This window comes from Canis aureus, chromosome 18 (assembly GCF_053574225.1).
Source record: "Canis aureus isolate CA01 chromosome 18, VMU_Caureus_v.1.0, whole genome shotgun sequence".
Classification (NCBI taxonomy): Eukaryota; Metazoa; Chordata; class Mammalia; order Carnivora; family Canidae; genus Canis; species Canis aureus.
Genome location: NC_135628.1, coordinates 40627098 through 40642993, shown reverse-complemented (window position 1 = coordinate 40642993; position 15896 = coordinate 40627098). Strand labels below are relative to the sequence as shown.

General features: G+C 34.2%; 1 protein-coding gene across 18 annotated transcripts in view; it reads left to right on the top strand.

The window, feature by feature from the left end:
• The window catches only part of PPP1R9A (protein phosphatase 1 regulatory subunit 9A), a 312302-nt gene that overhangs the window by 180513 nt on the left and 115893 nt on the right, over window positions 1-15896 (top strand). For all 18 annotated transcript variants that reach the window (XM_077856856.1, XM_077856855.1, XM_077856871.1 and 15 more), the window contains one exon: window positions 10452-10556. In XM_077856856.1, coding sequence (XP_077712982.1) covers window positions 10452-10556 — 105 coding nt within the window. The remainder of the gene's footprint in view (window positions 1-10451; window positions 10557-15896) is intronic.

Here is a 15896-nt window from a genome sequence, read left to right as displayed (position 1 = left end):
CTGGTAGCTCAAGTTATCCGTCTCCTTCATTTCTTCTCCCTTTCACTGTGCTTGTAAGAAGGTGGGTGGGTCTGGATTTACCTTACTTCAAATTTCTTTCTCTCTTCCCAGGTCTACTTTGTAGAAACATTTACTCCCAGTCTGTTCTGCTTTCTAGTTCTTTCCTTTTTCTGCCTTTCAGGCATTGCTTTTTCTATTTCTCTACATCACCAAGATTTAAAAATATTCCTAAAACAATATACAAATGGGAAACAGCACTGGGAACTTTCAGTAGATTATCAATAAGTGAAAGCTTTGGGATTGAAATTTAGCTCTAAGCAACTCTGAGACCCAGATCCTTTTTTTTTTTTTTTACTTCCATATTTCTTTCATACCCTTCATCCTACCTAAAATCATATTTTTCTCAACATTTTGTTACCTTTTATTTCAAGGTTAAACTTAGTGTTCAGTTCATCATTGAAACCATTCAACTGTTACTGGTGGAGCCCGGCTGAAAACTTAGCCTCTGTACACTTCAGTGTACATGCATTTATGTTTGTCATCCATAAATGGATTGATACCACTTCTAAGCATCAATTTTTGGGGGTATATTTCCTTATGACTTTAGTTTTTAATGTTTGTTCTGTTACTTTTCCTAAAGGTAATTTCCAGTAATCTCTAGTCTTTACAAGAGTCACATTTCCATTTCGTTTTGTTTGTTTATTTTGATAGCACCATACACTATAGCTGATGACTCTCTTGGCTTATTTGCAAAAACACCATGACTTTGTTATGAATCCATCTATTCTATTTTTTCTTTGCCTCAGATTCTACTTGGCCCTTACCTCAAAGAATCAGTAGCCCTTCTCTGTTAATATCAACTTATTTTGTTCACATCTTAACACACTTACTGTAATATTTTGTATACTTTAACACATTCTATGTCTCTCATTCCTGCAACATATACACATACCCTTGTACATTCATAAGTATTTGTGTGTGTGTCTGTATAATATTCTCAAATAGGAATCATACTTCATTCAAATTGGTATCCCATCTCACTGTTCTTGGAGTATAGTGGGAATTGACTCACTCTTGCTAAATTACTGACTGAATGAATCCATCAAATCAATAAGGCAAGCATATTATTTTCTCTACTTACATTTTCTCTTGCTCTTTTGCTATCTTCCTTCTGGTTAGAGTACTTAGAAATGTCCCTTTAATTGTATTTGTTTCATTGCATTTTATCTAAATTATCCTGCACAAGAATGTGTATTTTCAGAAATTTCTTTGACCTTGCTTGTACTTCCTTTATTCTTATCCATTAAAACAATCATCACCCTCATTTTCTTTCACCTCTGATTGCTCTGTCTATTGACAATGTAAAAACCTATATTTTGCTTTTATTTTTATTTCCACCCCAGTAAATGCTAGCCCTATACGTATTTGCTTACAAAGAAAACCTGTCTTAGAAGTTTTCTGTCTTCAGGCACCTGGGTGCCTTCTTTACTTCTTCAGCATCTGCCTTTGGCTCAGGTCCTGATCCTGGGGTCCTGGGATCAAGTCCCCATCAGGCTCCCTGCCAGGAGCCTGCTTCTCCCTCTACCTATGTCTCTGCCCCTCTCTGTGTGTCTCTCGTGAATAAATAAATAAATAAATAAATAATCTTAAAAATAATTTTCTGTCTTCTATTTAGTAGTCCTTTAGCTCTTCCTTAAATTTTTGTCTTTTCTTTTAAATGTCTGCCTTCTCTAATAAGTCACCTTGCTATCTTTTCACTTTACAAAAGTATAACAGTGATGTTCCTTTTGAGAGTTTGAGCTTTTCAGCTTTACTTTTTTTTCTCCCCTGGAAGCTAACTGTGTTCATCTTTCAAATTCTATATTTCAACTTTAATTTGGCTTTTAAAATGCAAAGTATATTTTAAATATTTGAAAGGTAAAGGATTTCTTCTCGCCTTTATCTTCCATAGATACTGGTAAATCAGGCACTTGAACTGCCCTGAAAGTTTCTCAGAGGGCTGCCATGCATTTACAAACACAGTCATTTGTCACTCAGAAGCACTGAGGAAGTACTGCTGTCAAACCATGTGCTGAGCATATATTGCTTGCATAGCATTCCATTTTCTTTTATGTAAAGGTTAGGAAGAAATAAAGTCATAATTTTGGCCATTAAAGTAATCTCGAATCAACTTAGAATACAACATACTCACTCCTGGCACATCCCTACACAACAAAATAACTTTTATAAAGCAACACAAGGAAATGTTAAATTATATTACACAAATTATGTATACACATAAACAAAGATAGGAAGTTTAAAAAATTGTAGACAGTTTCTGAGAAAAATATTTAAATGACAGCTGGCCAAGAGAAGATGTTGTCACAAAAAAGACAATGGCATAAATAGAATGATAGAAAGGGAACCAATAATTATGACATTTGCCTCTTTTGAGTCTGAGTAACAGCAGTGTATAAAAATGTTATCCTAAAAGGGGACGTTTAACTTTTGTCCCATCCAGAAAATAAACTACACATGAAAGTAATTGTTTCTTTTCCTTTATTCTCCAAAATGGTTTAATAAGATTAGCAATATGTAATTATTGCTCTGGGCTTAGATGTAAGACCCAAAAAGTTTGCAGTCTGTTTGCTTAGGGAGACCTTATACCTCAAGAAATATTAAGCAATTATCTGGTAACATATAACATTAGGTGAAGGTATAAAACATATGGTGTAGAAGAGGTTCAAAAGATTAAAAAGATCACTAGGCTTGGATATAAACAGATTAATGCTCAAAGAGAAGTTAACATTTGAGCTGAGCCTTCAGAAGAAAACTTTTGAGAAGGCAAAGAAGGGATATGTGGGCATACGTTGTGTAAAAGATACAAAGGCAGGAATATAAACAGTCTTTTCAAGGTATGGTTTGCCTTACAGTTCTTAGTTATGTATGGATATTGTTGGACAAAAATGAAAATGTAGTTGAGTTGATACTAGTTGATGGTAATGTGATGTTAGGTAAATAAATGGAGACATAGCAATGTTTATAACAGTATTTTCAATATTGTTGAGATGCTACATGTCCTTACATTCACCTGTAGATTCAAAGAAACCACAACTAAAATCCCAGCAGGCTTTTTTTTTTTTTCTTTTCTTTTTTCTTTTTTTTTTTTTTAGAAATTCCAAAATGCATATGGAAATGCAAAGGACCTAGAATAAAAATTCTGAAAAAGATTAAAGTTAGAGGACTGATTTTACCTGGTTTTACAAGACTTACTATAAAGCCTCAGTATGTGATATTGGTATAAAAATAGAAACATATGGAATAGAATAGAAAGTAAAGAATAGATTGAGACATACCCAGTTAGTTGACTTTCAATTAAAGTGCCTTGATGACTCAGTGCTAAAATGTACAGTCTTTTCAACAAATAGCAGTAAAAGGATTACCTATCCCTATGATGAAAAAAACCTTAGCCACAAATGTTACTACACCATAATTAATTAACTTTGATTAATTAATAGGTCTAGACATAAGAGCTCAAACTCTGAAACCTCTAAAAAAACACAGAGGTGAAATCTATATTATTTAATCCATTTATTAATATTTAAGGAACCTACCCTCTAGCACAGTAGCCAACCAAAGATTCTTCAACTTGAGCACTGTTTCCATTCCTTATGGATACAGTACTCCAGTCTTGTGCACCCTTGTGAAGGGTGGAGGTATGGGGCACAAAAAGTTTAAATGTCAGGAAAGATAGTGTGGGATTAAAATGTCAGAATTAGGTTAAGACCCAATTCTGAAGAAACTTGATAGCTACACTAAGTGATTTAGAAATATTATTTTATGGGAATGATGAAGCTAGTGGTGTTTTGGATAAAATTGTTCTTTAAGATGAATTTTTAACATTTTTATTTAGATATAATTCACATGCCATACAGTTCACTTATTTAATTATAGAATTCAGTGGTTTTCAGAATATTCAAGACGTGTGTAACTGTTACCTCAATAAATTTGAGCACATTCTGACCACTCCAGAAAGAAACCCCATATCCATTAACAATTATTTTCCTTTTCTCCCAGCTCCTCCCTCTTTCCCTGGCTTTAGGTACTAATCTACTTTCTGTCTGTAGAGATTTGCCTTTTCTGGACATTTCATATAAACAGAATCACACAATATATGGTCTTTTGTGACTTTTTTTTTCACTAGCATAATGCTTTCAAGGTTCATCCATGTTGTAGCATGTGTCACATTACATTCCTTTTTATTTCCAAATATATTATATTGAATGGCTATAACTCATTTTGTTTATTCTAACATCAGTTGATGGATATTTGGGTTCTTTCTACTTTTGGGCTATTATGAATAATGCTGCTCATGTACAAATTTTTGGTGGACCTGTTTTCATTTTTCTTAGTATATACCTAGCAGTGGAATTTCTGGGTCATGTGGTAACTCTGTGTTTAACCTTTTGAGGAACTGCTGGATGATTTTCCAAAGTAGCTACACTGTATTATATTGCCTCCCAAAATGATGAGCCTTACAATTTCTCCACATCCTCATGAACACTTATTATCTGTCTTTTGATCAAACCATCTCCGAGTGCATATGAAGAGGTAGCTTATTTTAGTTTTGATTTGCATTTCCCTGATGGCTGTTGATGTTGTGCATCTTTTCCATGTGCTTCTTGGCCATTTGGGTATCTTCTTTGGTGAAGCGCCTATTCAGATCCTTTGCCCAGTTTTTTTTCTCTTAAGGTATAATTGACAGATGTACAGATGTACAACATACTGATTTGTATACATTGTGAAATAATCACTACGTAAGTCTAATTAACATTCACACCATAAATAGTTATAATTTTTTTCTTTTTTTCTTGTAATGAAGACTTTTAAGGTACACTTATATAGCATCTTGCAAATATACAATACAGTATTTTTTTAAAGATTTTATTTATTTATTAATGAGAGACACAGAGAGACAGAGAGAGAGAGAGAGAGAGAAAGAGAGAAAGAGAGGAAGGACCAGAGACACAGGCAGAGAGAGCAGACTCCATGCAGGGAGCCCAATGTGGGACTTGATCCTGGGTCTCCAGGATCATGCCCTGGGCCAAAGGCAGAGCTAAACCGCTGACCCACCCGGGCTGCCCTACAATAACAGTATTATTAACCATAGTTGCCATGTTGTAGATTACATCCCCATGACTTACTTATTTTGCAGCTGGAGGTTTGTACATTTTGACCCCCTTCATTCGTTCCATACACCAGGCTGATAATGCAGCCTAAACAACTATATCCTTTCTCTCTCTCTCAAAAAAAAAAAAAAAAAAAAAAAAAAATTCCCATTACCTCACCTACACAGTTCTATTTTTTTTTTTTTTTTTGTCACTGTTGCTTCTAGCATAGTCTCAATTATCCATGTTACATTTAATTTACAGTTTACTTACCCAACTTCTGGTAGGGTAGATAGGGACTTGATAATTGTCTATCACACACAAGTAATACCAGATTAGTAATACTATTTTTACATCTCTTTAAAGTGCAAATATATACACATTCCTTAACATGATGCAAAGTTAGAGTAACTTCATAACAGTTTATTTTGTGTAACTTTGAAACACTTTAACATAAGCAGAGTTACATACATTAAAAGCTATGTTTATGACCAAGGTTTTAGAGATAAAACTAAGAGTCTTGGAAATCATGTGTTAAGCTGACACTCTATAAAACTATTGATATAAAAGTTTGTCAGAATTATGACTCAGTTTAGTTAAACACAATTTAATTTTCTTACACTTTTAAAGCTTTATGTAGAGACACTGTTAATCTGATTAATATCCATATCAGAATATTAGGAAGTTCAGATTAGCCAGTCTCTTCATTTGGAAAATACAAACCCACACCTTTACAAAATCATGGAGAAAACATAGCTATGTATTTTAAACCATAATTATTAAATTAGTCTTATTTGTATAAAGATTCACTTTTATTATGTGAACTGGGCTTTTTATAAAAATATTTCTGGGATCCCTGGGTGGCGCAGTGGTTTGGCGCCTGCCTTTGGCCCAGGGCGCGATCCTGGAGACCCGGGATCGAATCCCATATCAGGCTCCCGGTGCATGGAGCCTGCTTCTCCCTCTGCCTGTGTCTCTGCCTCTCTCTCTCTCTCTCTCTGACTATCATAAGTAAATAAATTTAAAAAAAAATTAAAAAAAATATTTCTGAGCTTCTAGCAGAATCTCTAAGAAGGATTTTTTTCTTAAATGTCTAGCACATTTAAAGTTTTCATTGTATATTAGAATATAAAATTTATGAAAGTGATTACTATTCTCTGTGAACCAGATTATCACTCCTTTAAATTCCAAGACTTTATAATTTAATTTATTAGTACCCTTCTATGTTAGGAATATATTTTATGCTCACACAGTGAGAGAGAACGGCTTTTCTCAATTACAGCAACACAGAGAATTTGTCACTCAGAAACAGCTTTAAGTAATCAAAGAAACACAAAAATTCACCAGCCAAGATTTCACAGGGCTATTTTCCTTCTAGCGTTTATGAAATTTTTTATGAAATAGTTTTAGCCGAAAGTAGACCAAAAAATTAAGGACAGCAACTCAAATTTTTTACGTCTCTCACATGAGAGATAACAGGTCCCCATAATCCCAGTAGCAGTCTCAAATGGTCAGATTATAAAATTACACTCCTACTCATTTTTGCTACCGGGGAGAATTATTTATCATTGTTGTTTAGAGCAAACTAGATCCAGAACCAAAAATGGCCAGAACCAGAAAAAAATTCAAAAGTACTACGTTAGGAAAAAAAACATGTTAACAAAGATAGTGTTCTATTACTGCTTTAGAAGCAGTCTGGGGACCAAGCAATTATGCCTGGGCTTAGATAGACCACAATGTGTATTTCTGTGGTAACAGTTGAGTTTGGCTTTGTGAATCCATTCTGGCATCTTGGTGGAAGTTCCAAAGCTGTTGCAGGCTAATATTCAAAGAGTTAAAAAAATGACTTTCATACCTATAAAATGAACATGGATTAGACTTTACTTAACTCACTAGTTAATGAGAGAATTGTGGTATGAGATGTGGTAACTGAGATGTGGTAACTGTGACTCAAAGGACATTTTAGAAGTATGTGGTTAAAAGCAAGTTATTAAAGTAGTATTAGAATAACATCGCTAAGTTAGATATAAAACTAGTTAATATTCTACAGGGAAATAAACCATGGCCTATGAGATTATCTTTTCTAACAGAAGAATAGTATCTGAATTTATTCAGGACCAAAAAAAGTCTATAAATTAACATGCAACTTAAATATATCCAGGATTTTAATCAATTTTAAACAGTGGATCAATTAAAAATACATTCCCGGGATCCCTAGGTGGCGCAGCGGTTTGGCGCCTGCCTTCGGCCTAGGGCGCGATCCTGGAGACCCGGGATCGAATCCCACATCGGGCTCCCGGTGCATGGAGCCTGCTTCTCCCTCTGCCTGTGTCTCTGCCTCTCTCTCTCTCTCTCTGTGACTATCATAAATAAATTAAAAAAATTTAAAAAAATAAAAAATAAAAATAAAAAAATAAAAATAAAAATACATTCCCCCAAATTATCCTTGGCTGGACCTGTTAAATAATGCACCTATATCATCTTGAAAAAATCAGTTGCTCTCCTTTTAGTTCTTATTTTCAAACTTTAAATGACTTTTCTTAACACAGGGCAACAACATGTGATATACTCAACACTTGTCCAGAGTAATTCCAATGGCATAAGTTTTATTGATGGGAAGCATCAGTATGATAAAGATGTCAGTTTTCCCCAAAGTAATTTAAGAATCAGTAAGATTTTATTAAAATCTCAATGAATGTTTTTATAGAACTTGGCAAGTAAGTCCAAAACTAATTATGAAGAGGAAAAGCTCAAGAATAGCTCAGAAAAATTTGAGGACAATGAACAAGATGGAGGGAATTATCCTATAAAATGTCAAAACTAATTATGAAGCAATGGAGCGTGCAGAGATAAACAGACAGGCAAGTAGAAACGAATAGAAAAACCAAAACATAATGATGGACATTTGAAACCCTGACAGATGCAGCTAAACAAATCATCGGAGAAAACATGAACTCTTATTAAATGTTATTAAGCCAATTGTTTATAACACTTGGAAAACATAAAAATAGATTACTAACACATACTATATATAATAAAAAATAACTTCCAGGTAGATAACTACCTAAATGTAGGATGGCAAAATTTTAAAACTTTTAGAAGAAAATATAGAATGTTATTATAACCTTGAGGCAGAAAGGGGTTCCTGAAACAAAACACAGAACTACCTGATCCAAAACTGAAATTACAAACGTGATTATATTTTTAAAAATTGTTTTCCTCAAAATCACCATTGTTCAAAGAAATGTGAAAAGATTTTTCACAGATTGGGCCAAAGGTATCTGCAACATATTTAATTGAGAAAGTGTTAATATACAGGATATATAAGGACATCTTCAGTAAATTGGTAAGAAAAAAGACACCTAACCCAACAACATCAACAAAAAATGTGTAAAAGACATGATCTAACAGTTTGCACAAGTGAATGAATGACTTAGAAAGATATGAATAAATGTTCAACCAGTCTAGTAATCAGGCAAATGCAATTAAAATCACAGTGTGATGTCTTTTTACACTTATAAGATCACCAGTATTTAAAGGATCAGAATATACCAAGTATTAGTGAGAATGTGGAAAGTCAGAACCTTCCAAAGAGTGCTGTTGAGAATATGCATTGGCATAAGCATTTTGAAATAAAATTTGTCCGTTTAAGTTGAAAAAGCATATGTTCTTTGATTCAGGAATTTTATTTCTAGGTATATATCATGCAGAAACCCACACATGTGCATAAGTAGACGTGTACAAGCAGAACTCATAATGGCTAAAATGGAAAACAATGCAATTGTCTGTCTGCAAATAATGGATGAATATATTTTGATATATTCATAAAAGATGTATGTACAGGGTTGTTAAAATGAGTTTGTCAAGTGGTATTTATATGTGTAGTTAAATCTCATACATAACATTGAGTGAAGCAAACTAAATTGCAGAATGAGAGGCATCCTTCATAATGTTTGAAAATGGCAAATGTACACGTATATTGTCTATATTCATGTATACATATTATTTCTACTTCAAAACATCCATAGGAAGATTGAGCACCAAAATTAGTACGATGGCTACCTCTATGAAAGCAGTGAAGGGATGAGAATTAGAGATGAATAATAAAGGGCCTTAGCTTTTCTGGAATACATTTCTTTAGGAAAAAAAAAATCTCACTCCAGTATTGCACGGTGCTGAGATTTGATAAAGTTGGATGTTTGGTACATGGGTGTTTATTACCTAATTCCCTCTGCATTTCTCCATGATTGAAATACTTTAAAGTACTTGAGAAAATAAAAAAAAGAAATACTTCCTTTCGAGACATAAAAAAATGGTATATATAAAACGTATATAAATTTAAAAGCATTATATAGTAAACAACACCAATACTGCATGTAGACCCTAAACATAAATAAATATATGCATTTATATATACATGTCTGTGCAAACATACATACAGTTAGTTATGAGCATTAAAAATTTCAAGCTTATAACTTGAATAGGAAGGGTTCTCTGCAATTCCTGGTGATGTTTTCTCCTTGAAGAGTAGAGGTGGAAGGCAGGGCTAGGGACGAGTCCCACAGCAGGTTTCAGCTGGATTTGTTATGTTTTATGTGATTTATTAAGGACAAAAAATGACGTAAGCTTGTCATACATTAGCAGTTAGCAGTTCTTTTAGCAGTTAGCGGTTCCTACCTTTGTGATAGGAATATGAATATTGGGCAAACCAAATCTCTCCATTTCGTATTGCTTATCTCTGTTTTTCAAAACTGGGCAAACCAAATCTCTCCATTTCGTATTGCTTATCTCTGTTTTTCAAAACGATCTTTTATTTTTTTCCTATTTTACCCACTTTTTAAGATTTTATTTTTATTTATTTATTTTTTAATTTCTTTTATTGGAGTTCAATTTGCCAACATATAGCATAACACCCAGTGCTCATCCCGCCAAGTGTCCCCCTCAGTGCCCATCACCCAGTCACCCAACCCCCCACCCACCTCCCCTACCACTACCCCTTGTTCATTTCCCAGAATTAGGTGTCTCATGTTTTCTCACCCTCACTGATATTTTCCTAATTTTCTCTCCTTTCCCTTTATTCCCTTTCACTACTTTTTATATTCCCCAAATGAATGAGACCATTATCAAAACGATCTTTTAAAAAACATTATGCATTTGACTAAAATCAGGAGCTTGTGGATAAAAGACAAATTTTGGGTCAGTAAAAGTATCATAAAAATCAAGTATTTTGTCAACCTATGTGTTGGAAATGGTAATGTATATCAAAAAAATTAATTGTGGGTAATTTTTCCCTTTTTCCCAAAGAATACAAGTTAATGACCAGATTGTGGAAGTGGATGGAATCAGCTTGGTGGGTGTCACACAGAATTTTGCTGCAACAGTTCTCAGAAACACCAAGGGCAATGTCAGGTAAATATATGTGGCTCCAGATATGTGTAATTTCATTACTTATAATTTTGTTGAATTTTAGTTTTCTAGATGTATGTAATTACAATGAAGATTTTATCTGAATACTCAACATTTGCTCTTAGTTCTTAATGTTTCCTTCTTTATTGTTATTAGTTTATGCAAATAAAATTTAGGACCAAAAATTATGCTATTTCAGAATGACATGAAGATATGAAGTGTACAGTGTACAGTATCAATATGGTTAATCACTGAGCTATGTTAGTGTGCCTAACAGCATACAAGTTCTAAAGTCCTCAACAAATTGAATTTAGACTCTAAATCCTTTCACTAAAACCAGTTACACAGTAAATTGAAATTGAAATGATTATACGTATATCCAGTGATACATCCAGTGATGTTTTTAGATAAACTGGCTTAATTACTTGAGGTTAATAAATGCATTTTAAAAATCTCTTTATAGACTTTGTAGGACTAATCTTTGGTCAACTGTAAGTTTGACAATTTAATAGAACAAAGGGTACCTTCTTTTGAACCTTGAAATGATATATCCTGTCCTGGGGGTTCCGAAAACTGTAGCTTAGAAAATAGATAAGAAAGGAGTTCTGAGCCAACTAAGGTAACGGTGTGAAATCCATTTTATTTGGTCATAGGGCATTTATTTTTAAATATAGTGTTGCTTATGTCTTAATACTTTTCCATCAATCCTACGAAGGAACACATAGGGGATGTTATATAGTATGGGTAATTATCAAAATGTTTTAGTGTTATCATCAGAATGTGATAACCAAAAATCCTGAAAATGTCAATGACTTAATATTGCTGTAAAGAGGGTCACATGAGAATTTTATTGCAGCATGTTTTTTTTGTTGCACAAACATGGGTTTAAGTTTTAGATTTTAGACTTTTTCAGTTGGAAAATACCCTTTCATGCTGAAGGAAATGTTTAAGGAATACAACATCAATGACTTTTATGAATGCTATGTTGATGCTTCAAGACTACTCACAATCCTAGGAGAAGTATGTGAAATAATTGGAAAGAGCACAGGAAAAGCCATCTGATGCTCTCTTAGAGACCCGTGTGGGTGGGCTACCTCAGGAAATGGGATTGTCTTTCTTGTTTTTCTCAAGAAAAGACAGCACTTTCCTCTCTCAGTAAAGAACTTGGTTTTAAACTGCCCATCAGGCTTTGAAGTTTAAAATTGAAATAAGTAAGATATACATTCAGCTTGTAAGAACATTTTTCTTTTCTTTTTTTATAAGAATATTTTTTGGTAGCGAGGAAGTTTATAGTTACATGAAATCATAGCCATCCTTTTCTTTCAAGCCTCATGTAAATTACAAATGGCCTCTTAACGATCCATCTCCTGATTTCAGCCTCTCCCTTCAATCTGCTCTCCTCATCCTTCCTCCAAAAGGGAGGAAATAATAGCAATTTTCAAATGCAGGAAGGTCTGCAATGGAAAAAGGAATGAACTCATTCTATGTCATTCTGGTCCTGGAGGATCTCAGACCTGAGGGTAGAAGTAATAATTGTGCGTCTGTAATGTGCCTCTCCTCTTCTGAGATCTTCCGTGGCTCTCCATTCTATACAGAACCTAAGCTCTTTATCCTGCTATTAAAATTTTCATCACCCATTCCCATCACTTACCCCTCTCTGTATTCATGTTTTGTTACAGTCACACTGTTGTAGTCATATTCCTTCAAACCTGACTTGGGAATTACTGTTTTATTATTGTGCCTCTTCCTCCCTGTCATTTCTTCTGTTTAAATACTGTCTTCTGCACTGAGTGTTATACTATATGTTGGCAAATCAAACTCCAACAAAAAGTATACATTAAAAAATAATAAAATAAAATAAAATAAAATAAAATACTGTCTTCTGTTTAGAACCTACTTACCTTGAGGACCGTATTTCAGCTTCTTTACCCTCCAAGAAGTCCTCCTTCAGCCCCCATATCCCCTAGCAATCTCTTCTTCCAGGTAGCACTCATCATTCATACTACTTTTTTGACCTTGAGGTTACAGAATATTACTTTTATCTTTTACAGGCATTCACTTATTTCCCCATTCACTTTGCACAAATTTTGATTATTGAAATGGGACCTTTAGCCCCCCCAAGTTATTTAACCCAGGGTCTTAATTAATTGAATATAAGAAAGCCTTTTCTCAATTTTAACTTATTAAAAATAATATTTGAGTCCTCTGAATATATTTTAGGTGGTAGTTCTTCATAAAATATTAATACAAAAAACAGGATCCCCAAACTAGACCTGTGTTTTTAATTAACGTTTTAAAACTGAGAATTTAGGGATCCCTGGGTGGCGCAGCGGTTTGGCGCCTGCCTTTGGCCCAGGGCGCGATCCTGGAGACCCGGGATCGAATCCCACGTCGGGCTCCCGGTGCATGGAGCCTGCTTCTCCCTCTGCCTGTGTCTCTGCCTCTCTCTCTCTCTGTGTATGACTATCATAAATAAATAAAAAAAATTAAAAAAAAAATAAAACTGAGAATTTAAAATATATATGGTTTTATATTTCTTATTAATTGGTGACTTAGCTATCACACTTAGTGGATACTGAAATTTATTTTCAAAAAGGGATATCTGAAAAATTAGTAAATTTAGTTTGATTTTTTTCCTAACTACTAAGCACAGATCTGGGAGGAACGGGAAGCCATGGATCTAAAGATCCAAGTTAGGAGACAGATAGGAAGCTAGAAGTGATGAGAAAAATGAAACAGATTTGGGTGGTGATTATTATACTGAAGTATTAGAGGTCAAGATTTTTACGTATTTCCTAGAAATGTATATGAAATTGGTGCCAGCATTTGAATATGAATCAGAATCAGACACTGAAGTTCTGAGACTTCATCCACACCTACAGAGAATCATTTTCCATCTGACTTCAGTTTGCTTTATTTTATTGAATTTTAAATTACAATACTTGAGTTTATGAACTAATACTACTACAAAGACCCCATTAATATGACATTTTTAACACACTAGAGAAATTACAGGTACTTTGTGATAACTTTCAAGGGTTATATATTTTTCAACTGTACATCCTTTTTATGAGTTAAGAAGTGGGTTCAGCTCAAACCAGGTGACGTTCCTAGGGGATTGAAAGTCTTAGCCTGACTCAAAGTATCAGGAAATTATTATTATTTCCTTCATTTTACTGATGTCATTTAAAACTAAGTACTTGTGGTAAGTATTACGCTTACATCATGTAATTACTTTACATAATTGATTAGGAAAGGACTCACAGGACTCAGATAGTTTGTAGTCAGAAATGATGCAACACACCAGCAGCAGCAAAAGAAAGATAAGCATTAACAGGGTGGGCATGCTGAGCTCAGACACAGTCTTCTTCATCATCCCTCCACTGGGACTCACAGGACTTGTTGGTCTCCAGATGCTAAGCTACCTCGGGCATGTGCATGAAGCATGTTGGTACCAAGAAGTCCAAAGTCTGTATATGGCAGGGATTTCTCACTGAGATCATTAACCCCCCTCTCCCAGATTCCATCAAATCCAGGTAGAAGGAATAAATCCAATGATTGTTACCAAATAGTTTTGACAGACTAGTTTGTCTTGCCATGAAGCAGCTCATGGACAGATATATACAAAACATCATTTATCCCTGGTTGGTACACCTCACAGCTTTGACCAAGGTTTGGTACCACGCTCTGGGCAATTCTGATTTGAGTACTTTGTCAATCCAGCTGGTGTCCAAATGAACTCATGCTGTATAATACATATTGCATAACATAACGCATTTACTGCTCTCCTTTTAATTCCATTTAAAATGTTTTTATTTGAGCATATTTATTGTATATTTCAACATTACCTGGTGAAAACCTAAAGAGAAAATGTTGTAAGTTATTTAAAAACCTATAAAGGTTTTTGGTGGTTGGTAGAATGTAACTTGCCAAATGTAATATAGTTAAAAAGTTAGAAAAAAGTTCTATTCTTATTGTCATATCCTGCATTGTATAAAAAATAGTCCAGATTCGGTTCATTTGAATCAGCAGGTTTATCTACTTAAAATTCATTTTTATATCAGAACATACTAAATGATGCTTATCTTGGAGATCCTTAAAAGAGCCTTATGTGTCTGTTGGTCCACATAAAGTTGTGGAAAAAAAATACTTTTAAACTTGAAATTATAAAGTCATTAGAAAAAATAATTAGTTTGAAAGAGATAAAAATACTGGTTGTTATCTATGGAAAGAAAGTAGCAATCTCTAGATATTGGGAGACTAATTAAAAGTTATACAATACAAACTACCTTCCATTTATTTATGGATGTATAATTTAGTTTTCTGTGATGTTGTTTTGCCAGAGATGTCCCAAATGTAGACATTTGACTAATTTCTTATGTTATATCTCTGTGGACAAAAGGAAAGATGTGTTTGAATTATAGTATAGCCAGAGAATAGGTACAACCATACAGCTGATTCTGTTACAAGTTATAAAATATTATTTAATGTATTCACTGATATTTCTTTATGCACTTAGTACTAGGGATAATTGTCTTTCTCTAGTAACTACCTTTTTTCACAGGAAGCCTGACCTAAGGGATTCAGATTTTGCCTTAACCATTTAGATGTATGAGTTTATGGAAGTGTTTAAATCTCCCTGTGCTGTAGTTTCTTCATTTATAAAATGGGTGTCATAGTAGTACCTTCCCTATACATTTGAGAGGAGTATTAAATGAGTTAAAACATATGAATGCCTAGAAAAAATAAAAATTTGATGAAATCTTAGTGATTATTATTTTCTTCTGAAAACTCTGATTCCTTCTTTTTTTTTAATAATAAATTTATTTTTTATTGGTGTTAAATTTGCCAACATACAGAATAATACCCAGTGCTCATCCCGTCAAGTGCCCCCCTCAGTGCCCGCCACCCAGTCACCCCCGCCCCACCCTCCTCCATTACACCACCCTTAGTTCGTTTCCCAGACTCCCAGAGTTAGGAGTCTTCCATGTTCTGTCTCTCTTTCTGATATTTCCTACCCATTTCTTCTCCCTTCCCCTCTATTCCCTTTCACTATTATTTATATTCCCCAAATGAATGAGACCATATAATGTTTGTCCTTCTCCAATTGACTTATTTCACTCAGCATAATACCCTCCAGTTCCATCCACATCGAAGCAAATGGTGGGTATTTGTCATTCCTAATGGCTAAGTAATAGTCCATTGTATACATAAACCACATCTTCTTTATCCATTCATCTTTCGATGGACACCGAGGCTCCCTCCACAGTTTGGCTATTGTGGACATTGCTGCTAGAAACATTGGGGTGCAGGTGTCCCGGCGTTTCATTGCATCTTTGGGGT